The sequence below is a fragment of the Dicentrarchus labrax genome, unplaced genomic scaffold, assembly GCF_905237075.1.
Source record: "Dicentrarchus labrax unplaced genomic scaffold, dlabrax2021, whole genome shotgun sequence".
Classification (NCBI taxonomy): Eukaryota; Metazoa; Chordata; class Actinopteri; family Moronidae; genus Dicentrarchus; species Dicentrarchus labrax.
In genome coordinates, this window is record NW_026136706.1 from 16,702,607 (window position 1) to 16,721,208 (window position 18,602).

The window sequence follows — 18,602 nt, forward strand, 5'->3', positions numbered from 1 at the left end:
TTTCCACTACTGACATTTAATAAGCAATATTTTAATCCTGATGATCCAAAGTAGATTGAAGTTATGGAGTATAAAGTACAATATTTAATCTTGAAATGTAAATTAGTTGTTTGCTGTTTTCTGTAGAATTTAAGTGAATATTTATCGGGTGTATTCTGTACGTATGTCCAGAATATATTAATTGTTACCTCAGGACAAATTAAGCTTTGCGGTGTAATGGGACTTTGTTAGAGGCTTATAAAATTTGAAAACCATGTCATGAAACCTCATATCCTCATCCAATAAGAATTTGTTCCATGGACGTAAGACTCAGTACAAAAAGCGAATAACCATGATGTGAAAATCTTCTGCAGTGGGTGAAATTTTTTGGAGTGAGTCCTTAATTCTGTTTGTTCTGAATCAATATAAAATATTTATTGCAAATTTCAAAAACATCTGATAACATCTGATGAATTACAACATGCATTCAACCTTTAAGCTTATTCATCTAGAGATGCGGAGCTCACATGTTAAGTCAACATAAGGTCCTGTCATCATTAGGTCTATCTATGTTATTAGTTCAATAATTTATGATACAGCAAAATGTGTTCAACAAAATAGTTGCATTCAAAAAACAAAATCTTATGTTTGTTGTCTTGATGCATGAGCTTGATTTTATTGTATCATCTTGTCATCATTCATGATATGATTTCTTTTTATGTCTATCAGCAAAACAGGCATTCGATGTGAGTCAACTTGAGTGTCGTATTGTAAATGATACATCTTGTTGAACATTCAGTGCACCTAAAAAAACTAAAAAAACCTTGCATACACAGGAGAAAGTAGACATGTCACACATGGACAACCACAGATGTGAATAATAAAATGAATGATGGCTGAATTTCATTTAGCTGCTCCAGTTTCAGGGTCCCTGTATTGTGTATGCTGGCTCACTGTCACACTTTTATGGCTTACTGGGACACCTAAATAGAACAAAGCCATTGCTGATATTATTAGTAACATCTCTTCTTTTCCTACTGTCACAAGTCAAAAGGTACAGCAACAGAGAATATTTTTAAAAAGAGGTCACACAAATTCATTTGCAGCTGACGCCTTGGTGGTAGCGGTGATCCCAGAGATGCTGCTCACTGTGCTGCCACTGGTAGTCGTTGATATTCTGCTCTTGCTAAACTCTGTACGAGCCAAAGACGCAGACGCAAAGCTCTTTCTCGATGGAACAACTGTGTAGGCGCCAGGGAACTGGTAGGTGGGAAATCTTTTTGAGCTGTGTGGTTTAGATTCAAGAAATGAATGGTTAATTCTTTCTGTTGGTGGAGAGGCGCATAGAATAGAAATGCTGGACAAAATTAATGAAAGAGCGGTGGCATTTTACCTCGAGTGGCAGCCTTCATTCCCTGCAAAGATACTGTAAATAAGGCCTCCAACAACAAGTAAGGTGGAGCCTCCCCATCCGATAAAGACACCAACGCCTATTTCAAACCTGAAGAATGATACACAAATGTACTGTTCAAGCTTCATAGAATTATCTGATAAATGTTAATACATGAAAAAGTTTTATATTTTATCCATGTCACTTAAAAATTTTACTTACTTCTGAGCCCTGAAGTTTGGGTCTTGAAATTCTGCTCTAATTTTGTTTCCATAATAGGAGAAAGCAATCATAGAACACATCCCTGAAATAACAGGCACATATTCATTTTAAAATTGATAATATTGAAATGTGATTTCTTTAAAATAACTCTCAGTTCTTACCTCCGATAAGGTAGTTCATCCCCCCAGCAAAGGTTACTCTTGCATTAACAATCTCTGATCCTCCAATCTTAGTGCACTTCATTCCTACTAAGACCAGAACTGATCCAAAGAAGGACAGGATAATGGAGATGATGATGAGAGCACGGCACATGTGAATGTCCCCTGTCCAAGAACAAAAAAACAATGTTGAGCACACATTACAAAACTTAGTTTCTTTATATATCTCGCCTTATGCTGAAATACAGTCTACTTACAGTTCAGAGCAAGCATTGATGGAATTCCCTTGCAGTCAGATACTCCAGTTGAATCAGATATGCAATCCTTCCACAGGTTGGAGAAGTAGTTTGAAGTAGTCAAGACAATGCTGTCCACCTCAGACCAAGTCCAGATCTCTGTGGGCATGGTGGAACAGACCAGGATCCATCCAGTCACACAGACCACAAAGCAACCAATCTCCATATACATCACCACAGTCCTGTAACTCATGCTTGCCTTGAAGGTGAGCCTCTAGAAAGAAAAAAGGCAAATCTGAGCAATGGCACAACAGCTCCTGTCCAACACCGTCTGCCCGAAGGTCCCTCCTCGGGTGCTGCATGCACACAAAAACACACATTTGGACACATACGGAAGAGGCCAAACGTCGTTTGTGTACATCATCACATGTTTTGCCTTGAACTGTGATTCCGCTGTTTTGTGAAGGTCACTTTGGTAATGTGTTTGTTGTTGGTACACATGAGCCTGCCAGCATGGGTTCAGTTTTGTGTACCATTTAGCTCTTACTTCAGACGGTGTGTTAAAGTCTAAACATGTGAACAAATGGCCCACACATGAAACTCGGAAAAACCTTGTCACATCCTTGAGTGGTAAAAGATTTGCATTTTGTTAATGCCATTATCTCAAGATCACAAGTTAATTACTGTGTTATCTCGAGAGAACAACCTTTGTTATTTCAAGATAACGAGATAATCATCCAGCACATTATAGATGTTGCATTGGTTTAACATAATGGACGAATACACAGAGGATTGACATGCAACAAGCCAGTTAATGTTCATTTTCATACAGACCAAAATAAGCCAGCAGCCATGAAAAAAGTGCATCAAAAGAATTTGGACATTGCAGGGATCTTTGAGCTAATTTAATAAATGTCAATCTTCTTCTGATAAATGCTGTCATTATTGCACAACATTTCCAGGAAATGAATAATAAATTAATGTAATTAACTCTCAGATTTAAATTCTGGTAACACCTCTTTTCAGTTCAGCTTAGAATCCACTGGCAGTCATGACAGTGAGCTATAAGGCTGAAATCAGATGTAATCAAATGAACCAGACATTGTCTCATTGTCTCATCGTCCATAATTATCCCATGATCTTCAGGGGAAAAAAAGTTGTTTTCTTGTGATGAATCATCCTGTTATCTCAAAAAATGTTCCTTTTGTTCTCTCGAGATAACAACACCATTGAACTTGTGATCTTGAGATAACGGCATTAAAAAGATAATTGCAAGCACACTTACATTGGTAGGTACTGTTGCAAAATGACAAGGACTGCCATGAGTAATATCATCAAGGAATACAATATGTTCATTGAGGACAATAAATGGAGAGACATAATACTCATAATTGGTACAAAGTTTTTTTTATTCTTCATAGATGTTCCAGTGACATTATTAATTGTAATACATGTTTTGGTTAAATCACAACCAAATTAACAAATTATGAGTAAACACAAGACAGTGTATTCTATACAGAGTATAACAACCAAAATTTACAATTGTACATATGATGCACAGAAGAGGAAACTGAGGAACTGACTTTCATCCTATCTACAGTATGAGATACATGCTGATTGTTAGTTACACAGATTTGGACCTATGTCTCGTAGTGTTTGAGCTCTGAGCTGCTACACAAATGCATCTCTATCAGACTTTCTTGTTGGTGTTGTCTGAGAGAGCTTTGAGATCTTGGAGCTGTCAGATCGTCCTGAGCCCACATAAGATCCATACAGCCTGGCGGGTTTGTAGTAGCCTGTGTACAGGGTTCTTTCTCTGGAGCGAGGGGTCATGTATGTGCCTCCTCCATAGGCGTACACCACTTTACTGTAAGAACAAAATGTGGCCAAAATGAATAATGTGGTATGAACTTATCAGTAAAAGGAAAAGGATGAAAATGGATGAATCTGAATACCTTTCAGGACACATTACTCGGTAGACTGTCACAGCATAAAGCACAGCACCTAAAAAGATTAAAAAACATCCTACCAATCCAAGAAATAAGGGAGGTCCGAGGTCATACCTGGAATTAGTGAAAAAGTAAGAAGTCATGATACATTGTAAATACATCAGATTTTGTGTAATTATTCTATCAAATATATGGATCATAAAAATGTTATAGTGTTATGTAAATGTACCGTAAGACTCCTGGCCCCACACTGGCAGCAAAGGTTGTTCTGGCAATCCTGTTGATGTATAAGCAGTAGCCAGAAATATCTGACACACCTGTGTGCAGAGGTTTCGTTGATACCGAGAAATAATGTGGGCAAAACATTTCTGTCATTTCCAGAGACAAACACATTCATGTTCTGCACTCACCTCCAGCAATATGAAACACTGCTCCGGCAAGAAGCACTTTGTCCTTGGTTTTATCTGCTCCACCGATATAAGTGCAATCCATCCCAACAAAGCAAAGCACTACACCAAAGAATCCGAGAGTTAAACCGCACATTAGTAATCCTCGTACTCCCTGGATGAAAGCTGTGAGAGACAGAGAGAAAGAGTCCAGGCAAGAAGAAAAAAGAAAGTATTTAACATTAATATTTTTCTCAGACAGAAAAGAAGCTAATGTAAGTACAACATCAAATCTCTTTGGAGGATATCCAAAGCTCTCATGCAAAGAGTAGACACTATCTTTGCAGTTCTTCTAATAGTTTTCTCAGTTTTGCTGAGACCTTTTCAGCAAGGGTTTGATTCAGCTGAATGGTATGAGTGACAAAATGTTAGTGGTACTTAACAATCTAATTCTATCCAACACAAAAATATAAAATACAGCTTCAAAAATGATCATCTTAGTTGAACATCTGTCTGTAACAAAGAGTGGAAAACTTTCACATGAACAGTAACCATAAGCCATTAGATTGAGGTTATGGAGTACGATTTAACATTATAGAATGTTCCTTTTATTGTTTTCACCCTCAGTCCATGTGACTTTTTCTCAAAAGCGAGGAAATGGAATGGGATAATGTTATATGCTAAAAGGTAGGATGACAGTAACACAAAAAAAGAATCAAAAAGTCAGCTAACTGACTCAGTTATTATTAATATTATTAGTAGTATTATTATTTACATAGCAATATCTGCTTAAAGTTAGCTAAAGTTAGCAGCCAAAAACTACTGGACTATCAGTCCAAGTAAGAACTAAAGTGAGAACTTTTCATTTGTAAAACAAAGGATATATTATTTTTATCTTACAAAAGTCACATGGTCTCCTTTTGAGCACTAGTGTAATTTCAATGTCACACTAAACATTTATCCATAGGCCTGCATATTTTTTTATATTCATTCAGAGTGAAAGACTAACTAACATATAACATTGCTGAAGGCATATAGGCAACAAGTGAGGCACTTACGGGTGACACTCCAGAGCACAGGGAAGTCTCTACAGTTGGTGACAGCGGTGGAATCGGTGAAGCAATCCTTCCACAGGTTGGACCAGTACCAGGCCACTTTGATGATAAAGGAGCCTCCTTGTCCTCCTAATTGGGTGATCCTCCAATAGTCCATGGCCATGGTACACAGCACAAACAACCATCCTAGCGATGTGATCAAGAAGCCAAATATCTGGATCAGACGTTTCCTCATTTTTGAAATCACTAAATAAAACTAGGTGTCCTCCGCTCAGTTGGGTAAAGGCACAAAACACACTAAACGTCCAGTCAGTGGCAATGTGTCTGTGCCGTGTGCCATTAGTGTTGATGAGGGCTCTGTGCAATTGTGTAAGATGTTTACTGTAAACTTTCTGGAGTGTGCCACCCCCTTGAGATAATACACAGCACGCACTGCTATAGCTACCTTTTCAGGTTTACATCCACTTGCATCCACTAGTATGCAGCAACAATGCATTTAATAAGTATTTACAGTGAGGAAAAAAAGCCCACAAGCACCTTAAAATGTTTGATTATTTGTGTCACTATAGGTTATTAGGTTAAACGGCTGACTCTCATTGATCTTCTTGAGGGAACATAATGCAAACTGCAATACTGCTGCCTTCTTTAGACCTGTTAAGATCACTGAGGAGCAGATATGGCATAATCTGTTGACAAAACAAGCAAAACACAAAATAGTCAGCTGAAACTCAATTCTATTTATTTGTATCTGTTTTATTTTTAGTCATACTGCTTAAAAATGGAGCCTCACATTTCACTTCTTACAGAGACAAAAAGAGATGCAGCCCTTCTTTAGACCGCCTTCCAGTTTGCTTATTACAAAATCAAAGTTAATGGTTATGTCATGGAAATAGGAGAATCTGTGTTTAACACAGTTTTAAATATTGTCATTACAGATTAACAACATGTGCAGGTTACTTACAGTTAAAGATACAACCAACAAAGGAAATGTCTTACAAAATATTACACATCTAAAAAAAATATATACAGAAAATTAGATCAGAAAGGCCCATTTTGAACCAATGTTTTTTTTTATTTGGCTGTTTAATTATAATACATACATAATGCTAACATTCAATGCACAGTAAAATATATAAAATACACATTTCCCAAGATCAGAGAGTAAACTGTATGCTATAACTTTAAATTCGTACCCTTGGAAGAAACATGTTAATATTTTGAACCTAATTCCTTGTGAGCCACAACTCAATATCTGCAAATGTTCACACAGTGTTCTGTATCGTTTAGACTTAGTATACAGTATATCTTTCAGTGGCTTTGACTAAAAGTGTTTCATATTCACATCCCTCACACATATGCATTCTTATCAAAGTGCTGAATCCTGGATGAGTTGCTGTAGTCTGGAGGCGGCCCATGGTTTACAGACTTTGCCTGCCCTCTTGGGTTGAAGGAGATATGAGAATGTGAGGCGGCACCTCTGTAAATATAGTTTGCCTGACTGTGGCTGTAAAGAGACAGAACACAGATTCACCTTCACAAATCAAACACCTACTATGTCACTTGACAAAACTGATTCATACAGCAGGTTATTTATTTATGACAATTATCTTCTGTACAATGTAAACATAGTATGTGTTACTCATACAAACCTTTTGGTAAAAGAACCTGAGATGGAGAAGCAGAGCGTGCTGCCACCGAGGATACAGAGGATTGAACCTGCCCAGCCGATAAAGAGAGCGGCACCCAGTTCATACCTACAGACAAAGATCAATACTTAATGGTAACTTTATCGCTTAATGGTAAAATTCTCTGGGCTCTACAATCACATCATTCTTACTTCTGTGCCACAAACATTGGATCAAAGAACTCTGATGTTATCCGGTGTGCGTACAGGGAGCACGCTGAGAGTGAGCACAGACCTGAGAAGAAGAAGATAAAGGAATCTAATTAGATCACACAGATCATTACACAGATATTACACACAGAATGTAACTATACTTACCACTAAGAATGAAATTTACACCAGCAAAGCAGGCAATCCGAGCTTTGTTTTTGTCAGTTCCTCCAATTTTGGTGCATTTCATTCCAACAAGAGCGAATATAGAGCCAAAAAACCCCAGACAGATGGCTGCGATCATCAGTCCTCTGCATGCCTGGATGTAGCCTGCAAACATTTAATAGGGGTCAACCTATGTGCAATCAAAATAGTGTTATGTTCTGTGGCTTCTTTTTGTGGTTTTGAATTCCCTGTACTCTCACATCTGCACACAACAAGGTCAATTTGAACTTTCTGACCTTGTGACCAATTTACACATAGAGCAAGAAATACAATTTGTCAAAAGTAACCCTAATTGTTTTCAGGCACTTTGTGTTAGTGTGGTGACCATCTTGGCATGAAACTTGCCATTCAGGTGTGATTCTGAGGCAAATATTACCTTTGAAGTTAACCCCTGAAACTAGTCAGCCGTGGGAGAAACCGCCTGAGGTTACCAGTAAATCTCCTTTATAGCTTTCAAGCTCTGAGAACTAAGGCTAAACATTGACATATTTGGGGGAAAGTGAGTTGTTCCTTAAAGACTTGCATTAGGCCTTAGGACATTTATCAGTCCTGAGTAGCAATGAGCTTCAACTTGAATTTTCCAGCAAAGTGTAAAGAGAGAAAGAAGTTGAAGTCGAACAATTAAAGCACTTGGAAACTAAAGATAAATCAGCACTAGTCTTAACAGAACAGGAAATTAAAAGAACAATTACAACAACCCTTTCAGGCATTAACGTGTGCTCTTTAACTGAAAGATAAAAAGAAAACAGAAAATAAATTCGACATTAATGACCAAAACCATTAAAAAGGGCCTAGAAACAGGCACAGTTAAAGGCATTTAACCTAGTCATCCAATAAAAAGGGAAAAGAGAGCTGACCATCCAGTGCCAGCATCGAAGGAAAGTCTTTGCAGTTGGAAACTCCAGTTGAATCAGTGACACAGGCTTTCCATAGATTGGACCAGTAGGTAGCTGTAGTGATGACTGTTCCATCAAGTGAAGACACCTTCCAGTAGTCCGTTGGCAAGGTGGAGGACACCAGCACCCACCCCGAAGTGCTTAAAATAAAGCCCAAAATCTCCTGAAACATGCTGCCCCTTAATGCAGAAAAGACTCCTCCACACTGCTGTGTGATGCCAATTAAGCTGCTGGGACCTAAAACTGATGAATGGTTCCCTGGCTAATAAGGCTTATGGAAGATGTAACCAGGCTCTGCACTAGGAAGTTCAATGGATAGGATGTGATTGATAGTTAATGTGTTGTGGACTGTTATATTCTGTAGGGAGGAGTTTTGTCCTTAACATTGACAAGTAGCCAATGGTCTATTATAGCGTCTTCAACCCTCCTCACCCTGTACACGTCACTGTGACTCAAATGATGGGGACTGAAAGTTCAGGATGTAGAAAGTGTGATGACCTCAGTAGTGACGTTTAAAATGAAAGCAACTGTAGGCTTGTACAATAAATGGGTTACTCTGTGTTTGAGTGGGTGTAAATACACCTCAACTGATTTGAATAATAAGTGAAAGTAATGGTACAAAACTAGAAAATGACTTCGATAAAAGTGTAATTTTGTAAAGGTTTTACTGGCAAACACATATTATTCATCCTGAGGTGAAGGTTAAAGTATTAAAGTATTAACTTGTTGTCAGTGGTCTAACCATTCCTACTCTGTGGCAGGTTGAACTAACAATGAATCATCACGTATTTCATAGCTGTATGGCCGCAGTGCGAGCCAGTAGTGATTTGCAAGGTGTTATTTTGTCAGACCACAACACAAACTACAGCCTCCAACATTGAACATGTGAGAGGTGAACCAGCACCTTTCTAACAGCCTCAACAAACAAAAAAATACATTAAAAGTGGCATTTATTGTTTATACTCTCTATATACGTCTCAGTTTAAATCACATCTCTGGATTCATTTGTGAAGAAAACACCAAGAAGAAGTCACCTTGCACCTCCATAATGATTATTACACAACAAGAGTGCTTGAAGTTCCTCATACACCTAAAATAGCAGGAATTAGATAACTTATTAACAGCATGTCACTCACTCTGGGCAAGCACAGGAAACAAACTTTCTGTTGCATAGCAGAGAATTGTGTTAATTAATTTCGAAAAGGTTATATAAAAATAGATGTAAGAGATAAAAGCAAACAAGAGGAAAATCGCAGCCAAACGAGAAAATCATCAAGCTTTCATCATGTGAATCAGAGCCCCATCTGGTGGATGTGCACACTGTAGATAATGTTTCTGTCATCACACTGCTGCCACCATTAGATGGAGCTGAGAATGCACATTGTTTCTTTTTCACAATACAACATATTTCAAAATGTTTCTGAATTGGGTGAATTTATAGATAAATTAATTGAATTATTATTGTATCTTCACATTGTGTTTTAGGCACTGTGGTGAACTGAAGGCAGACGACCACCCACCTAGAGCCGAAGGATCTGTCCTAGGTTTCTGCCTTTTAACAGGCAGTTTTTTCCTTGCCCTTGTTGCCAAGTGCTTGCTCATGGTGGTACTGTTGGGTCTCTGTAAATAATGTTATAAGGAGTTCGGTCTAGACCTGCTCTATTTGAAAAGCTGTTATGAATTGGCGCTATACAAATAACAGTGAATTGAACATTGAATCTTTTTGTGCAGCACTTTGGAAACCTTGTGTTATGTTATATAAATAAAGTGGATTGGATTGGATTGAAATATATGTAGCAAATGGGGAAAGAAATGACCAGAATAGAAGAGACGAAATATAATTTTATACAACTAGCCACATAATGACAACATGACTAATAATTAAAACTGGTCAACACATGGAAATAGTAACACTGGAAAACTGTTAACTGCATATCCAGTAATATCTTATTATAGATAATAATAGAAAAATATTAGATTAATCATACAACTACAATATATAAATAAAAGATGGGTGATAAAGGGTTCACAAATAATATGATAGGAACTAAATAGAGTTACTTTTTCCTTAGTGGCCCAAATGTGTTTGTATACATCCTCCCTATTTGGCCTCTGCAGAAGCTTTTGTGACTCAGACACTCTCAGTTGGACATTTCTAACAAAGGATTACACATTTGCCACAGTTAACACGTGATCCATAATCTGGAACAGAAATTATTCTTTACTTATTGTGTCAGTGTTAAATTAAATTTTGTCATAAATCTGAAACAATGTTTGTCAAGAAACAGTATTTCTGATGATACCAGCCATGGTTGTAGTAAAAGATAATTAGAAACATTTCATTATGGAAACTATGTAAAAAGGGACACAAAGACTCCACAAGATGAGTTATTTTTAAAACATAGATAATATGATTCTTTCACTGACAAAGTGACCAAACGCTGTGAGACTAAATCTTCTTTGAGAGATACTTAATAATAAAAAAGTCTTTGAAAATAATGTCACTTTGAAAGGACTTCTTTCATAACTTCCCAGTAGCCTTAAATATTTTCAAAGACTACTTAATGTATTAAATACATTGCACAAAAGTGCCCACTTGTTAGCCACAATAGGAAAGACTTTTTCAATATCTGCTACACCTGAAGTTATAATTCACAAAATATGCGCTTCATGGCTCTCAGTACATCACAGAAACATGCTTTTGAAACTAAGGTGATACATTTACTTCTGTGGTGAAGAATATTTAGGTTACACATTAGGAACATTTCATAAAGCCCCTCCATGGTATACATATTGCCACAAGTTGCATATTCTATGGTTGTTCACACACTAAATGTGTTTCCAATGTTATTTACTTAGTATTTCACCACAAAAGTTGTCAACAGAGACTAATGCGTCATGTGAGAACATACAGGTACCGTATGCGCTCGCTGTGAAACTTGGACCCCCTTTATCTTACCTTCCAGCTTCAGGATAGTATGATGTGGTCTGCAGTGCAGAGCTCCTATGGCATTTCCAGCACAGTTGTTCCACAGACCCTGGAGCACCCAGGTTGCTGTGATGACTGAGGATGCTCGGCTAGTGGCCCTCCATTCATTGGACACCGTGGCACCAATAGTGGCGCCCAGCCCGGCCAGGCCACTGAGAAAAGCCACAATCTGTAAGCCTGACATTTGGAGCTTTAAGAAATGTATAAAGTCTTTTAGCAGATTCAATGAGAAGAAATAAAAATCGCTCCAGGCAGGCAAATTACACTGTGGACATGTGTTTCATTGAGATGATTTACAGACAGGACATCTTTCCTGCATATAGTGGCGAGGGACGGACACAGGTGCCTAAAAGTAAAATAGTAAAGGAAGCAAGCATGAGCTGACAGTTAGTCATTATATTTTAGCTAGCAGTATTTTAAATGTTCCACGTTTTGGTCTAAAAATAAGGTCAAGTATCATATTAACATAAAAAAAATAAAGGAGTAATCAGTAATCCTAAAACAAGAAGCATTGTGACAAAGTCCAGTTACTGGTTCATCTATTTTTGCTCACAATATTTGGCAACTGAATGACTAATGATTGCCAGCTCATATGTGAACATGTGTGTTGTTTTTCATGTTCACTGTTCTCGCCCAGGAGAGTGTGAAGAGAGACAGATTTCGTTTAAAACATAAGAAGAACAATATGGTGCATTTAGAGAGGATGAAGCAAAGAGATGGTGGCATTAGAACTAAATCCGCTGGAGTGTGTGTCATTTTCACGATTTACAATAAGAATTATTTTAGGTTTTACTTTGTTTGAGATATACAATATAAAGCAAGCCACACAGACAGGTTATGAAAAAGAACTCTGCTGTAGGTGTCACTTTATTCTTTCTTTGAGAAATAATGAGATATGTGATGCATTTTCCTCTGTGACTTGAAATCTGTTGAACATTAACATGTTTCCATATGACAGGTGACATGTAACTAACTGGGTGAGACCCTGAGGAAAGTCCTTTACTGGCATTGAAATTAAATAGAGCCAGACAATCAAATCCAAATGGGGCAGTAATAATGATCAAGACAAATATAATAGTATAAAGTAAAAAGTCCATAGTATAAAATACAGAATATGGTTACTTTCCCTGTTTCACAAGTGGAAAATGTCTTACAGCACACAATGCAGGACTCAGTGGTGAAATCTGGATAACTCTGCTAGCAGTTTGGTTGCATTTCAAAAGAAACAACATAATTTTTTTCCCCCACAAAAAGTTATTGAAGCAAATATAAGTACACAGCACGTAATGTGAAATTTGTCCATACAACAAAGTAGGAGGTAAATAAACACCTTGTATGGGCTACATTTGTTTAAACAGGTTCATTCTTCTGTAGATTAAATGCACTGTTTGAAATATATACAGTAATCAGATCAGAAAGGTTTCAGCAAAAATTTAGAGCAAGAGTTAATGTTCTATTAATCCAAGTGACAGTTTACTCCACAGCAGTTTGAATTGTTTCTGCTACTTTATATTCCACTCTGCTTCATGTAATTGAACCCTAAAAATGTTATTTGTTTGTGAAAACAAAGGAAAAAAATCTGATGAAAACCTTTTTTTTGATTCTTTGGGAGGGGATCCCTTATTCTATCTTTTTGGTTCTCACACTTACAGACTATTTCGTGGAAATTCTTGATACAAGTAGATACTGACATATAGACTGACATATTTTTATTTTACTTATCATTTAAAAAAGGCTAAATAACAAATTAATGATAACTTAGCTACATTAAAATAAGCTCCATTGTGACCAGCTAAAATTGAAATGCTGCTCACTAGTGAATGTACAAGGAAAAAACAGCCTTATCTTGAAATACATCATTGAATATATTTTAATAATATAAAACACTATAAGGGTCTATTCTGAATTAGCACTTTTACTTTTGATACTTAAATACATTTTAATTATAATTCTTTGACATGTGAAGTATTTGGACAGTGTTGCTTTTTTACTTTGTGTGAAGCCTAAAGAAGTTTGGGAAGTGATGGAGACTTCTGTCAGCCAATCCCGAGTTGGTGGGCGGGGTTACCCAGCGCCCCGCTCACCTGACAGCCATACCGGCTGTGCGTCCTGTAGTAATCCTGTGCTGAATGTCCGTAGGTGTGATATTGACAGACATTGGAGTTTACAGCGGCTGTTCTCTCAGTGTTTCCTCCTCTGAGTCTTTGTCGATATCCTTCCGCCACACATAGCCCCGCAGAGAAAGTCTTCAGGTTGCTTTCACTGTCTGGGGGCATGGAAGTTCTGCAAAAGGAGGCGAAGGATAATCCGTCGGCTTCAGCTAATCTTCTCTCCAAGATTTTCTTCTGGTAAGAAAACCGGCCCGCAGTGACAGCCGTGTTTGACATCAATTGAATGGAGAGCTCTCTCTGTTTGTGGCCTCTCAAGACAGTCTGTCCCCTGAAAGTGATTGCAGGTGGCTGCTGAGCATCCGTCCATGCGTAAACATAAACCACGCTGCTCCCACATGTAGGAGAGCTCAGGCTCTTTTGGTTATAAGTTTATTCCTTCCTTAAATCACAACAGATCGAGTGATTCCAGGGTAGCATGGGTACAGGCTGTTGAAGTAGTTGTAAGAGTGCTCCGTTACATGTGAAGATATTTAAACTTTTACTTGCACAGAATTATAATAATACTTTATAATAATAACTTTGTTTGTAAAGCACTTTTCTCAACATAGTCAACATGCAACAGCAGTAAACTTATACAGGGAAATTATATATTATATATATGTTTTGAAAAGTGTGATAGAGTAGGGAAAATAAAAGGATTATTTCTAAAGAGTTGACCCTTTCATTTAAATTATGTGTCAAAACAAGTGCTCTCAATGGTGGTTAAATGCTGCAGCTCATACAGGTGGACGGCTTCCATATAATAGCAATGTAAAGCTGTCTTCTGGTGAAAACCTTATGTCCCCGTTGTTGGGAATTTTCATACCAAAACAAGGTTTTCATTATGACATCATCTCAAATGTTTATTTCAGCTAGTGAACATACTCTATATGCTTCATCTCCAGTTGGCTGAATCCCTTGTTCAGAATCGGGTACAAGAGGAAGTTGGAGGAAGATGACATGTATAAAGTTCTCCCAGAGGATTCATCAGAAAGACTTGGGGAGGAGCTACAATGGTACAGTATGGACATCGAATAATGTATAGATGGAGGCTTATTTACAGGGATTCTCCCAAAGTCCAAAGTAACTAAAAGGCTAGGATTCAAAGAATCTCAGACGCCACAGTGACCTGTGACTATTTTACACAGATACAACCTTTCAAATATCAGAACAGCAGGGTTGAACGCCCCTAAGACCCCTTCAGCTCTCCTCTTGCTAAATGTCCAGAACATGTGGCCTCTGGACATATGAAACAAACCTGATCGTCAGGTGATCTGGTACCATGTACAGTTGTGCGCATTCTAATGTTAGTACATTGTTATGGACAGTCCATGAGGAGCACAGATGTCCACTAACACACAAGGTTCATAGTCAATCCCATCGAAGTCCTCTTGAGAGATAATAGTAAATTGTAGGTTTGGGCATTCTCCAGGACCCAATCCACCACTTAAGCAAAGGCATAGTACTCAAAACTACAATATAAAGACAGTCAGAGCTTTATCCTCATAATAAGCAGCAGTCATATTGAAATGACACCCTATTTCCACTGGGAGACAGTCCATGTGTGTAAACAGCCAACCAGAGGCTCATGGATATCCCCACCACTCGGCCTGGACATATTCTAAATAGGCCACAGACCACCCGCTTTGACGGAGTTTGGTGTCAGAGTTGACTTTGAGCTTGGAGGTGAGCCCACCTATATATAGACAGTACTCGTGAGAACAGGCTCCTCCCCTCACACTAATCCCACCACCTCTAGTAGGGGCTGCCACATGAGAGCTCAGTCATCTTGCTTGACGTAAAGGCAAAATGTATTCACTGTGTTAAATATACCTTAGTCCCACTTTATGATGTTCATAGACAGGATATATGAAAGCACAGGTAGGGTGGCCAGTTTAGTGACATTATGGGAATCTCTGCTTCTGGCAGAAGATACTTTCTTTTGGCCTCACTGAATAATAATTGGTATAACATACTGGAGCAGTTTACAGCTGGTCAAAATGTCAGCGGCTCCTTCGTCTGATGCCAGGGTTCTGTTCCAGGAAGAAGTGGGCCCCTGTACCACCGAGTTGAGACATAATCGATGCCCAAAATAGAAGAGTATGGTGAAAGTAGTTCACAGCTAAGGCTTATGATGGATGACGACCCAAACAGTTAGATACTGCAGCTACAGTAATGTGAGGTTTGTGTTAAACTGTGGCTGTGAAGAGAGAGAGCTGAGCAATACAATTATATTTCTTTATAATTCCTAACTACTCAACATTCAGTTTAATGAGCAAAAAGAAGAAAGTTGGGTGCCCTTTGTTGCGTGTCATCCCAACTCTCTACCCCCCTCTCCTGTCTATTTTCAGCTGTCACTATCAATAAAGGCAATAAAAGGCCAAAAAAATACATTAAAACAAAAAAAACTGAATGAAAAAAAAAATTAAAGTTTAGAGTCTCGTAACTATTTTGTTATTATGCTGCCGTGCTACAAATAATTGACAACAGTAACTTAGTAAATGATCGTGTAGAAGCGTACGTTTAGACAGCCACACCCTCAAATCTCTGTACTTAGTTATTGTCTCCACAAGCAAGATATCATAATATTGGTTTATTTTGCTTAAAATATATGGAATTGTTTCTTGTGATTTCTTTTAAGACATTCAGTAGTGCAACAGTGCCTTATTGTGAGTATCATTAGTTATTTAGAGATTACTGACTGGGTAACCATTGTTTTTCTTTTCACTTTTCAAAGGTACTGGAACAGAGAGGTTCAACAGGCTGCAAAAGAGCTGCGCAAACCCAAACTTAGCAAAGTTCTTGTTCAGTGCTATTGGAGATCATACTCTCTCATTGGAATATACATCTTTATAGAGGTACAGTGCAGCCTCACAGTGAAACTAAATGTCTACCGAGAATAATGCTGTTTTAAGAATTAAGTTTTGTTCAAGTGCAGCACATGAACCTATTTGTTTTACATCCCATTGTCTATCAGGAAGTTATCAAAGTCATTCAGCCAGTGCTACTTGGGAAGATAATTGAATACTTTGAGAGTTACGACCCCACCAACACAGCTGCAGTCTACGAGGCCTACAGCTATGCTGCAGGCATCTCCCTGTCAACCATTGGCCTGGCTGTCCTACATCATCTCTATTTCTACCATGTCCAGCGAGAAGGGATGAAGATCCGTGTGGCCATGTGTCACATGATCTATAGGAAGGTCAGTCAATGTGAGACATCTGTGTATAAATGTCATCCTCTGTCATATTCCTGTGGTTTGTAGGACTTGATTTAACACCTTTGTTCTGCAAAGGCTCTTTGTCTCAACAGCAGAGCATTGGCCAAAACTACCACAGGACAAATTGTAAACCTCTTATCAAATGATGTCAACAAATTTGATGAGGTAATTATCTGAAAGTATCTGTGTTTATGTTTTAATATTGTGTATGTGGTCTACTCATTCGATAATACCTCAGTAATTCTGGCCTTTTCATTGTTTTCTTACAGGTAACCTTGTATTTGCACTTTTTGTGGATTGGTCCTCTACAAGCAGCAACCGTGATATTATTGTTGATGTATGCGATTGGGCCATCATGCCTTGCGGGAATGGCTGTGTTTTTCATCTTGATGCCAATACAGACTATGTTCGGACGCTTTTTTTCTACTCTGAGGTCTGTAGTCAATTCACCAGATCTATCAAACATAGCAGCAAATAACAGATGTCTCTACTTATGAACAGTTTCTGTCATGTGTTGCTCTGGTACCGTTGCTGCAATTTGTGTTTGTTGCTTTAGGGCTGAAACAGCAGCCTTGACCGATGACAGAATACGAACGATGAATGAAGTCATCTCTGGGATCCGCGTTATAAAGATGTATGGGTGGGAGAAACCTTTTGCTGCATTGGTGGATGAGGTCAGAAGGTAGATCAATTTCTTTGATCTGAAATAAAAATCTTTTTCTTCTTCTTTCTTCATCAAAAGTACAGTAGTTCAGAAATGTCATGTCATGCATTAAGATAATTTACAAACTTTTGTAATATCTCAATTAACAAACATATTATGAACAAATGCTCCTATATTCTGTCAAAAATCTGAATGCTAATGTATGTTAAACAGCGTTTTCTGACAGCATGTCTTGTAATTGTACAGAATGGAAATCTCCAAGATCATGAAAAGCTCCTACCTACGTGGCCTAAACATGGCGTCTTTCTTTGTGGCCAGCAAGATAATCATCTTCGTCACCGTCTGCGTCTACGTGCTGACAGGAAACCAGTTATCTGCTAGCAGAGTCTTTATGGCCGTTTCTCTCTACGGGGCGGTCAGACTCACCATCACACTCTTCTTTCCCTTTGCCATAGAGAAGGTCTCTGAGTCTCTCATCAGCATTAGAAGGATTAAGGTAAATACACCACAGACAGAGGCTACATTTATAAGCAGTGTGTATTGATCTATCGGAACTGAAACTCACTGAATGTGATTCTCCTTCTAAGACCTTTCTTCTGCTGGATGAAGTTGCTCCTCTGCATCAGGGGCTTCCTGTGGCAGAGAAGAAGGACTGCATGGTGAAGATTCAGGATTTAATATGCTACTGGGATAAGGTGAGAAGAGTAACAGATATTTACAGATTCATATATAGTCACTACGTGGCAGTGTTTCACTTAATTTGCTTTTTCTTGCAGATGCTAGAGGCTCCAACTTTGCAGAACGTGTCTTTCACAGTGAGGCCAGAGCAGCTTCTGGCAGTAATTGGATCTGTTGGGGCTGGAAAGGTCAGGTCTGTTCTCTGGTCTCAGGTTTGTAGTCATGCACGCACATGATTATAAACCTGAGACATGTTAAATAACTCAAAATAGTTAATATTGTAATGTAATCAATAGTATGACTCACCAGCAGTATGGCGCTGAGTCAGCGGTTTAATGCCAAACAAATGTCACTGGGGCCATTCGATTTTACTGACAAAATGGAGACAATGATGTGTGAGAAATAAGAAAATTTCTTCATTTTTACCCTGAATTATTCTTAACTTTAAACTCTGTTGTATGATAATAGTGCTAGTATTTCTTAGAAATAGAAATATACCCAACAGCATGTTGGGTGTATTTCTCTACTTTGCTTCTTAATTAACATGTTGTATGTTGTCTCTTGAATTAAT

At 38.2% G+C, this 18,602-nt stretch overlaps 4 protein-coding genes across 6 annotated transcripts in view; 1 reads left to right on the forward strand and 3 right to left on the reverse strand.

The window, feature by feature from the left end:
- Nucleotides 1-383: 383 nt before the first annotated feature.
- LOC127366172 (claudin-10) lies at nucleotides 384-2,363 on the reverse strand. Its single transcript, XM_051404999.1, has 5 exons — nucleotides 2,007-2,363; nucleotides 1,753-1,914; nucleotides 1,592-1,673; nucleotides 1,373-1,480; nucleotides 384-1,264 (listed from the first exon to the last, which is right to left on the reverse strand). Exons 1-5 carry the CDS (start codon nucleotides 2,236-2,238, stop codon nucleotides 1,066-1,068), a joined length of 783 nt encoding a protein of 260 aa, XP_051260959.1. The 5' UTR covers nucleotides 2,239-2,363; the 3' UTR covers nucleotides 384-1,065.
- A 1,012-nt stretch (nucleotides 2,364-3,375) lies between these two features.
- LOC127366171 (claudin-10) lies at nucleotides 3,376-5,717 on the reverse strand. The gene is made up of 5 exons (XM_051404998.1): nucleotides 5,379-5,717; nucleotides 4,345-4,506; nucleotides 4,164-4,251; nucleotides 3,941-4,048; nucleotides 3,376-3,852 (listed from the first exon to the last, which is right to left on the reverse strand). Exons 1-5 carry the CDS (start codon nucleotides 5,608-5,610, stop codon nucleotides 3,657-3,659), a joined length of 786 nt encoding a protein of 261 aa, XP_051260958.1. The 5' UTR covers nucleotides 5,611-5,717; the 3' UTR covers nucleotides 3,376-3,656.
- A 415-nt stretch (nucleotides 5,718-6,132) lies between these two features.
- Nucleotides 6,133-11,636, reverse strand: LOC127366174 (claudin-10-like). 2 transcript variants are annotated; one of them, XM_051405001.1, is made up of 5 exons: nucleotides 11,290-11,636; nucleotides 7,378-7,539; nucleotides 7,213-7,294; nucleotides 7,025-7,129; nucleotides 6,133-6,879 (listed from the first exon to the last, which is right to left on the reverse strand). In XM_051405001.1, exons 1-5 carry the CDS (start codon nucleotides 11,501-11,503, stop codon nucleotides 6,723-6,725), a joined length of 720 nt encoding a protein of 239 aa, XP_051260961.1. In that variant the 5' UTR covers nucleotides 11,504-11,636; the 3' UTR covers nucleotides 6,133-6,722. The 2 variants fall into 2 exon arrangements, with proteins under 2 accessions (XP_051260961.1, XP_051260962.1); XM_051405002.1 differs by lacking the exon at nucleotides 11,290-11,636 and adding an exon at nucleotides 8,292-8,635.
- A 1,786-nt stretch (nucleotides 11,637-13,422) lies between these two features.
- Nucleotides 13,423-18,602, forward strand: part of LOC127366162 (ATP-binding cassette sub-family C member 4-like) — a 35,799-nt gene continuing 30,619 nt past the window's right edge. Inside the window, exons 1-10 of one of the 2 annotated variants that reach the window (XM_051404987.1) lie at nucleotides 13,423-13,667; nucleotides 14,375-14,485; nucleotides 16,207-16,327; nucleotides 16,447-16,671; nucleotides 16,765-16,854; nucleotides 16,959-17,122; nucleotides 17,246-17,371; nucleotides 17,600-17,849; nucleotides 17,941-18,048; nucleotides 18,130-18,243. In XM_051404987.1, coding sequence (XP_051260947.1) covers nucleotides 13,594-13,667; nucleotides 14,375-14,485; nucleotides 16,207-16,327; nucleotides 16,447-16,671; nucleotides 16,765-16,854; nucleotides 16,959-17,122; nucleotides 17,246-17,371; nucleotides 17,600-17,849; nucleotides 17,941-18,048; nucleotides 18,130-18,243 — 1,383 coding nt within the window. In that variant the 5' untranslated portion in view covers nucleotides 13,423-13,593. The remainder of the gene's footprint in view (nucleotides 13,668-14,374; nucleotides 14,486-16,206; nucleotides 16,328-16,446; nucleotides 16,672-16,764; nucleotides 16,855-16,958; nucleotides 17,123-17,245; nucleotides 17,372-17,599; nucleotides 17,850-17,940; nucleotides 18,049-18,129; nucleotides 18,244-18,602) is intronic. The other variant, XM_051404988.1, reaches the window with a different exon arrangement.